Source organism: Theobroma umbraticum, unplaced genomic scaffold (genome assembly GCF_002168275.2).
Source record: "Theobroma umbraticum cultivar Fairchild unplaced genomic scaffold, ASM216827v3 scaffold_4.1, whole genome shotgun sequence".
Lineage (NCBI taxonomy): Eukaryota > Viridiplantae > Streptophyta > Magnoliopsida > Malvales > Malvaceae > Theobroma > Theobroma umbraticum.
In genome coordinates this window covers 3,899,396-3,908,007 of record NW_018397258.1, presented here as the reverse complement: position 1 = coordinate 3,908,007, position 8,612 = coordinate 3,899,396, and the positions used below count along the sequence as shown (strand labels likewise).

General features: G+C 31.8%; 2 protein-coding genes across 2 annotated transcripts; one reads left to right on the top strand and one right to left on the bottom strand.

Moving 5' to 3' along the window:
• Positions 1-2,833: 2,833 nt before the first annotated feature.
• On the top strand, positions 2,834-3,723 carry LOC110413797 (serine protease inhibitor, Kazal-type family protein). Its single transcript, XM_021424753.2, has one exon. The coding sequence runs from the start codon at positions 3,167-3,169 to the stop codon at positions 3,572-3,574; it is 408 nt and encodes a 135-aa protein (XP_021280428.1). The 5' UTR covers positions 2,834-3,166; the 3' UTR covers positions 3,575-3,723.
• A 54-nt stretch (positions 3,724-3,777) lies between these two features.
• LOC110413794 (Tetratricopeptide repeat (TPR)-like superfamily protein) lies at positions 3,778-6,480 on the bottom strand. The gene has a single exon (XM_021424751.2). It carries the CDS (start codon positions 6,396-6,398, stop codon positions 3,975-3,977), a length of 2,424 nt encoding a protein of 807 aa, XP_021280426.1. The 5' UTR covers positions 6,399-6,480; the 3' UTR covers positions 3,778-3,974.
• Positions 6,481-8,612: the final 2,132 nt, after the last annotated feature.

The following is an 8,612-nucleotide window of genomic DNA, read 5'->3' as shown; positions in this document are numbered from 1 at the left end:
ATTGGGTGCATGTGATATTTATCTATGTTAAACCAATCTCACACGCATGGCAAACTAACAACGCTTCAATTTCTGCCCTAAAACATGGTACAGGCAGCTATGGCTGAAGGTTTTCCTTTTTCTTTTTTTATACAACATAAATGGTTTCATAATAACTGGTTAAACTCCTGTTTGCTACAAATCACAAAATATAATGAAAATTAGTAGTTGAAAAATCTTAACGTAAAATAATAAGAATTAATATGAAAAATTATAAATGTAGAATAAGAATTGCCAAAATATTGACATAACATAATAAATCAATTATATCAAATAAACATAATTTTTTGAAAAATTAAATATTTAAATTTTTATTTTCGAGTTTAAAATATTTTATGACTTACAAATTTTAATTTATGAATGAATAATAGTAAGTATAAAAATAATTATAGTGAAAATTAGTAGTTGAAAAACTTTAACATAAAACAGTAAGAATTAATGTAAGAAATTATAAAAGTAAAGTAAATGTAATTTTAAACTTGAGTTGAATATAATTTTTATAAAAATTAAGCATTTAAATTTTTATTCTTGAGTTGAATTTATTTAATAGGTTACAAATTTTAATATATGAATGAATGATGGTAAGGATAAAATTAATTATAATGAAAATTAGTAATTGATAAACTTTGACATAAAATCATAAGAATTAATGTAAAAAATTATAAATGTGAAACAAGGATTGTTGAAACATTGACGTAAATATATAAGATTTAACGTAACAAGTTAATTATATCAAATAAACATAATTTTTTAAAAAATTAAACATTTAAATTTTTATTCTAGAATTTAAAGTATTTAACGGTTTATAAATTTTAATATATAAATGAATAGTAGTAAAGATAAAAATAATTATAATGAAAATTAGTAGTTAAAAAACCTTGATATAAAGTTATAAGAATTAACATAAAAATTATAAAGGTGAAATATATATTGTCAAAATATTGACATAACTATGTTAGATTTAATGTAATAAGTCAATTAAGTTAAAATAAATATAATTTTTAAAAAATTAAACTTTGAAATTTTTATTATCAAGTTAACAAGTATTTAAGGATTTATAAATTTTAATTTATAAATGAATAATAATAAAGATAAATATATTTATAGTTAAAATCATTATTTATCAAGCTAAATTTTTATTATAATATTTATTTAAAAATTTCTCAATGATTAATATTTTTTACTTAAGAATGTTAAAATATTGAGACAAATATATGAGATTTAACATAATAAGTTAACTAAATCAAAATAAATTTAATTTTTGTGAAAATTACATATTTCAATTTTAATTATCTAGCTAAAAGTATTTAACAGTTTATAAATTTTAATTTATAAATAAATAATAATAAAATAATTATTTATTAAATTAAATTTTTATATTAATATTTATTTAAAAATTTTAATGATTAGTTTTTTTTACTCAAGAATATAAATGTAAATGATTAATTTTTATAAAAATTTCATTATTCTCTTTGTTAGTTTTTTTTCCTTTAATTAATATTTTTATTAGTTCTTTCCTTTTAATTATTATTTTTATATTTATTTATTTTGGATTATTTAAGTTTTTTTTTAACCTGTTTGATATGTAAAAGTTGCTATTTTTTTTATTGATCAATGGCTGTAAATAAACCCTTTAAATCTAATGAATCTTATTCGTAATCTTACATTAAGGTTAGTTTTACTGTAGAATTTGTCACACACAATTGGTGTCATTTTTTGTTAAACATTTGAAGTATAATATCTAAAAAAGTTCTTAAATTTTATTGGTGTCACACACAATTACTGTACAATTGGTGTCACACACAATTAATTAGTAGTGATAGGTTTATTTAAAAAAATTTAAATAAAATTTTATATTTTTATTATATTCAATCAAACTTTTATACTTTGTTTTAAGTCGAATAAATCTTTATATTTTTATTTTGAATCAAATAAACCTATCACTACTAATTAATTAAATCAAAATATTATTTGTCATTCTATATCATACGATACTGATATGAAATGCTAATATATTATAATTAATGATGAGGTGATATATTAGATATATTTTAATTGATGATGTCGTGTTATGTTAATTTAACATTATAAAATAATAAATAGTATTTTGATTAATGATAATTACTTAATCATTAATTATAAAAATTTATTTAACTTCAAATAAAAATATAAAAATTTAATTGAATGTAATAAAAAATAATCCCTTATTTAAATTTTTTTAAATAATTTAAAGACTTATTTAAACATTATGTCAACATTTTACTTAAAATCTCATACCTCATCAAGCTATGTGAGCTATGTTTGCGCATGCTCATAAGTTTCCTCGCTGTCAGTGACAAGGCTGTAATGGGATGTGATTCTTGTACGTAGAAAGCTAGGAATATGGTGTGACCTTTGTCTCTGTTGTTCATGAGGTCCCTCTTATGGGATTTTGTTTTGTTTTTTTTTCAAGTCTAGGACATTGCTCTTTGTAAAGACCTTTCAGTAATAAAATTCCTGTTTTTTTTTTAATCTTAATTAAAGTAAAAGTCACTTTTGTAAAACATTCTATTACCAAGGACCAAAGTAAAGCTTTTAAAAAAATTATTAGATCGATATAGATTGTTAAATTATCAAATAATTTCAATACTGAATTTTATTGGTATTTCATAAAAATTATTGATTACACTGTGTATACAATAAATATTATTTTCAATTAATTAATTACCCCTTACATAAATATGCTTTATGTAAATGGGTAAAAATAGATTTAAGCCCAGTTATAATGGGTTTGGGCTTGGGGAAGCTTAAACTTGAGAAAAGAAAATTAAATCTGGGAAAACAAAAGAAAGTATTACAACGATTTTAACAGGAAAAAAGGGGGGGAAAAAGAAGAGAAATAGGAAAGAATCAGGTGGACGTTAGGATTCGGTGAACGGTATTTGCCAGGTGTGGAAAGTACTGGAGTCTTGGAGAAGACTCCGTCTTAACCCTTTGGTGAGCGGTATTTGCCAGGTGTGGAAAATATTGGAGTCTTGGACCTTTTCCATTTCATCCATATTATTATAATTTTTACCCAAATTGGGGTTTAGGTTTAGGGTTCGGGTTCGAAAATTTGTTGCAGAAAATCCTTTCAATTGGAGCCCAAATGCCGTGCTTCACGGCAACTCCGCTCCACATCTTAACGGTCGTCCTCCTACTCTTCTGTTTCTGTGCACCGATCGCGCAATCGCTGCAAGATAATTTGGGATCTATCCGGTTACCTTCCGACGGATTTACCAACTCCTATGAGAATGAAGGCGTCTGCGCACGATTCACGAAGCCGGCATCGTGCCCGGTCAACTGCTTCCGAACGGAGCCCGTTTGCGGCGTTGATGGCGTCACGTACTGGTGCGGTTGCGCCGATGCATTATGCGCTGGTACCCGCGTGGCCAAATTAGGGTTTTGTGATGTTGGGAACGGAGGTAGTACTTCATTTCCTGGTCAAGCACTTCTTTTGGTTCATATTGTTTGGCTCATCTTGCTTGGATTTTCTGTATTGTGTGGTCTTTTCTGATTGTTGAAGGCAGAGAGTTTTGTGTTTTTCTCCGATGGGATCTGCATTTTTTTTATGTACTATTTCTTATACGTGTTGTAAATGTAATTCTTTGGATTAATATACCTATTTGATTCCCTGTTTTCCCTAATAAACTTCGTTGTCTTGCCTGTTTGGTTTTGAATATGATTCATATGGAAAACTTCATAAGAGACAAAAAAAAAAAATCCAAACTCGGAATTGTAATTCATCTAATAAAAAATAAATTCTGCATTTGGATTAGTGCAATGCAACTAAAATGAATCTAAACTCTGATAAATTACTACCAGTTCTGATAACAGCCCAGCTTCATGGTGACTACTTGTGGCCACCAATTCAGCGGTTGTCGATTGTTTCTTGATTTCCACTCAAAGACTCTTCTTCAAGTTCCATCCCCATTATCAGTGCGCACCATTGATGCCTTTTGCAGCCTCATTTTCTCGATTTCCTTTCCGAGATTATCCAAAATGGTATCTGTAACATGGTTTGGAGAACAGCCCGCATCCAGCATCGTTTTTAGAAATTTGTATGCATCCTGTAATTGACCTGCCTTGGTATGGACTTCGATAAGTGTGTTGTATGTGATAACATCAGGGTTTATCCCACTAGTCCTCATCTGTTCAAAAAGTTTGCTTGCTTCATCAACGCGACCAGCCTTTCCCAGTGCATTGATCAGGGTGTTATACATAACTACATCAAGATAACCGCCCTGCTTCATTAATTTATCCAGAACTGAGCTTGCAATATCTGCTCTTCCCATCTTCCCCAGGCCTTGAATTATCAGATTATAGGTTGCTATGTCCGCAGGGCAGACCCTCTCATCCATTTGGTTCAGGACAGCCCATGCCTCATTGAAATAGCCCTTCTTGACAAACGAGCTCATAATAGAGTTGTATGTGTAACTAACAGGATCAACGCCCATATCAGTGAATATTTCAAACAACTTGCAGGCTAAGCTCAGTTTTCCCTTGGCTAAAAAGATGGATAAGAAAGTATTCACCATATCAACATCAAAAGAACCTATCCCCTTTTCTTGAACTCTTTGGCCCCTAATCAGTGAAAACAACTGAGAAGAACGTTCAGTTGACTTTAGTTGATTGGCTAATTGATCCATATATGGGGATGATGACCACTGATCAGTGTCAATGGATGACTTCTCCTGATCCTTTTCATCACAATCTTCTGAAACAAGTTTAGTGCCCATTGCTTGGCCAGCAGAACCAAGTAAATTCATGATCTCCCTAAAATCTCCTTTGGACGGGAATAGAGGAGTATAATCCTTTCTGTTTTTAGGTGGAGTTTTCATTGAAGCCTCCATATTGGCTTTCCACTTGAGAACATTTGGCACTAGATTACCATCACGAATATGCTTCATTAGCCTCTCTGTCCAATCCCACCAACCTTGTTTATGAAATCCTATCAAGAGTGATGTTATAGTAACTAAATCAACAATAAAACCTCTGGCTTCCATCTCTTCCACCAACTGTAGTGCTTCCCCAAGCTGACCTTCTCTACAAAGTTGCAACATAACAATGCTGTAAGTGATACCATCCACAAACTGCCCTTTCTTCTTTAAATCACAAAACAGAGTGTAAGCAGCTTCAGCCCTGCCATTCCTAAACAACCCATCAATCAGAATATTGTAAGTCCAACATGAGGCCCTTACACCATCCTGAACCATTTTCTCGAAAAACTGACATGCTTCCATCACCTTCCTGGCCTTGAACAATCCATTTAGAAGAGAATTATACACAACTGTATCCAGAGCAAACCCATTATACTGCATTTCATTAAATATCTTCGTTGCATCATCCATTCTGTACGATTTCGAGCACCCTTGAATAAGAATTCTGTAAGTAAACGCATCTGGCTCATGACCAGACACTTTTAATTCCTCCCACACAACTAAAGCATCTTTAACCTTCCCAACCAAGCAAAGCACTTGGATGAGACTGTTATAGGTACACAAATCTGGACCAAAGGACCCAGAACTCTTTTCCTTTTCCTTCATCTCTTTAAAGAGCCTCAAAGAAGCACCCAAATCACCCCAACACCCAAAAGAATGAATGCATATATTATAACCACATGTATCAAATTCAAACTCCCTTTTTTCCCTCAATATATCAAAAACTTGTTTGAATTCTCTTCTCATATCAGCTTTTCTAAGAGCAACTAACAACTCATTAATTGCAATGGAACCTGGAAGTGAACTATCAACAGAATTCCCATCACCATTGCCATTACAAGCTTCTAAAAGCTTAAAAAATAAAGATAAAGCTAAACCCACTTGGTCTTTTCTAATTAAAGCCACGAGAACCGAATCATAGACACTAAGATTCAAGCCAGCACCCAATTCTTCCATATAATCAAGAATTTGAAGGGCAGAATCAAACTTACCGGACCGAATAAAAGCATCGAGCAGGAACTTAAAAGTATCAGAATCAACAAGAACACCATCTTCCTTCATTGCAAACAGCAAATTAGGGACCTCCTCAACGAACCCAGATCGACAAAGGGTCCGGAAAATGTGCGAGTAAGTGACTGCCGAGTGTTTAAAGTTTGGTTTAACAGAGCGACACCAATTAAAGAAGTCGAGCTTCTTTGAGGGTTCGAGGGAATGTTTGCGGAGGATTTGGGTGACCAGAGGCTCGGATATGGGGATGGAGTTGGGGTCGAGGTTTCTAGTTCCGGATTCTGAGAGGGTTTTGGTGAGAGAGGCGATAAGTAGGATGTTACCCAAGTGGATTGATGGGTTTCTGAGCAGAGGAGAGGAGACTGACGATATGCCAGTTCTTCCATGGCGCATGGCATTGCGGAGAGAGAAAGAGAGAGAGAGAGAGAGAGAGAGAGCCGAATTGCTGTATCAGCCCAAGTAAAGAAGTGCAGTCACAGATATGTCTGAGACAAGGTTTTGTTAAGGGTTCCCCGGAGAGATCGGTCTTGCTCTTTTATTGAGGCCCATATTTTAGCAGTTTGCACTACTTTGTGCTACTTTGCAGTTGATAATGCTAGTCATTTCTCTTTTTATCAAAAACACGGTAAAATATTTTTATCCATATTTTCAAGCTCATCCATTAATATTAATATTCAAAATAAATATTTCATTCTAGAAAAACATTTTCATTAACAAGTCCTGAGTCAACCATTAGTGTTTTTATTACTTTAATGTCGTAAAATTTTCAAGATAATTTTGCTTTTCCTTTATCTCTAAACAAATAAAAAACTAGAACTCTCTTAAAATTAGATTTCATTATTGAAATATTCAGGATTTATTATTAATTTTTGGCCTTCCAACTCAGAATTGACTTATGAAAATAAATTATAAATTTATGTTTGATTTTTAATGGGTGATTCAAAGTGAAATCAAAAGGTAGGAAGAGAAAACTTGTTGAATTATTTTTCTTATTTATTTATGGGTTTATAAACCATAAATCCATATTTGATCCAAGTTTTGAATTTCAAAACTTATCGTGATTACTTAACATTCTTGAGTTGTGAGGTTTGAAAGTATTTGATAAAATTTCGTAAAAAATTATTGACATTGAGTTAATTTATTTTATGTGATGAGTATTTTAGATGTTTCACATTTTAATGTTGTTCACACGTTTTGAGATAAATTTTTTATTTTGAATATTAATAAATGCATATATAATTATAAACAAAACTTATGAAAATAAAGATAATTTATTCTTAAAAAAAATGCATCTATCTATAATGGCTAGATTAGATATGGTTCTATGCTAATGTAGTATGGAAGCATAAATAAGGTGATGGAAAGCTAATAAAGAATCTACAAACCCTTAATTTGTTAATTAAGGGTTGACTTAGAATGAGATGAAAGAATTTAATATTTTGAAATCAATCTCTTATATTAATAATTTAAGCCCAAAGTGATCTTATGTCTAGTGAAGCAATGCAAATATTAAAGACTTTCGTCATTAAGAAGAAATAGCCATGACTGTGGATGGAGTTTGCTTAGCTTTTCTGTTGCTGGGATTCCGCTTCCACTTCCTTTTGTTCTAAAACATACTATTTGGATTAGATTCCTTTAAAATGTTTCTTTATTCAATTATTATTTCAAATCTCTCCGCCAAACATAGTTAAAAAAGAAGAAAAAGAAAACTATTCCCAAGACCAAAATAGTGGATGGGAAAGAGCATCATGTTTACGGGGGTGCTCAGAGAAAGTAAACGTGGCTCACAAGGTACACAGATTTGCTGTTGAACTTCAAGCAATGGGCACTGAAATCCGCACATTTATCATCCTTTGCAGCTGCATACGAAAACGAATAATCCTGGAATGGTGAATGGCTTGAGGCCATGACCAGAAATTATCCAGAATGACCCACACCCAAATAAAAAAATATTAAAAAAGGCATAAAGAAGGTTATTCCCATAGTGTATTGGCAAATGGCAGTAACAGCATTAAGACCGCATACTTGAGCATCTTTGTACAGGGTTCTCATCATATTTCTAGCAGAACAGAATAAATAAGCATCCGATTACTTGATATTGGCAATATAATATTAGTTTTTTGTTCTTTAAGACTTGACATATTGTTCTTCAGCTCTAATCCATTTGTCATTGCCCAGTCAATCTTTCTTCGGAGTTGGATGCCACGCAGAAGAAATGGATGCTCGGTCTTGTCTGTCGACACCACTTCCACAGATGCTTATGACTACTGAACGATACAATTCACAAGCGTATAGATTGCTGTGCCACGAAGACTATTATGCTCTAATTGTGGTCATAATTTGTAAAACAAGATGTGATTAGTGATCGTGATGAATCTATGAACTCGTAATGATGATGCACGAACTTTTCCCCAGTGGTTCTGTGATCTCTTACTGTTCAAAAAGGCACAGCGGAAAGCGGAGAAACAGAATAAAAATATAGAAAAGTGGCCAACATAGATTGCTTAAAGCACGCACGTGATTGAAATATAAAAACAATTCATATTCCGAATTTGGAGGAGCCGCCCCTATTTATAGTAGCAGACATTGGCAGGGCTTAATTGTGTT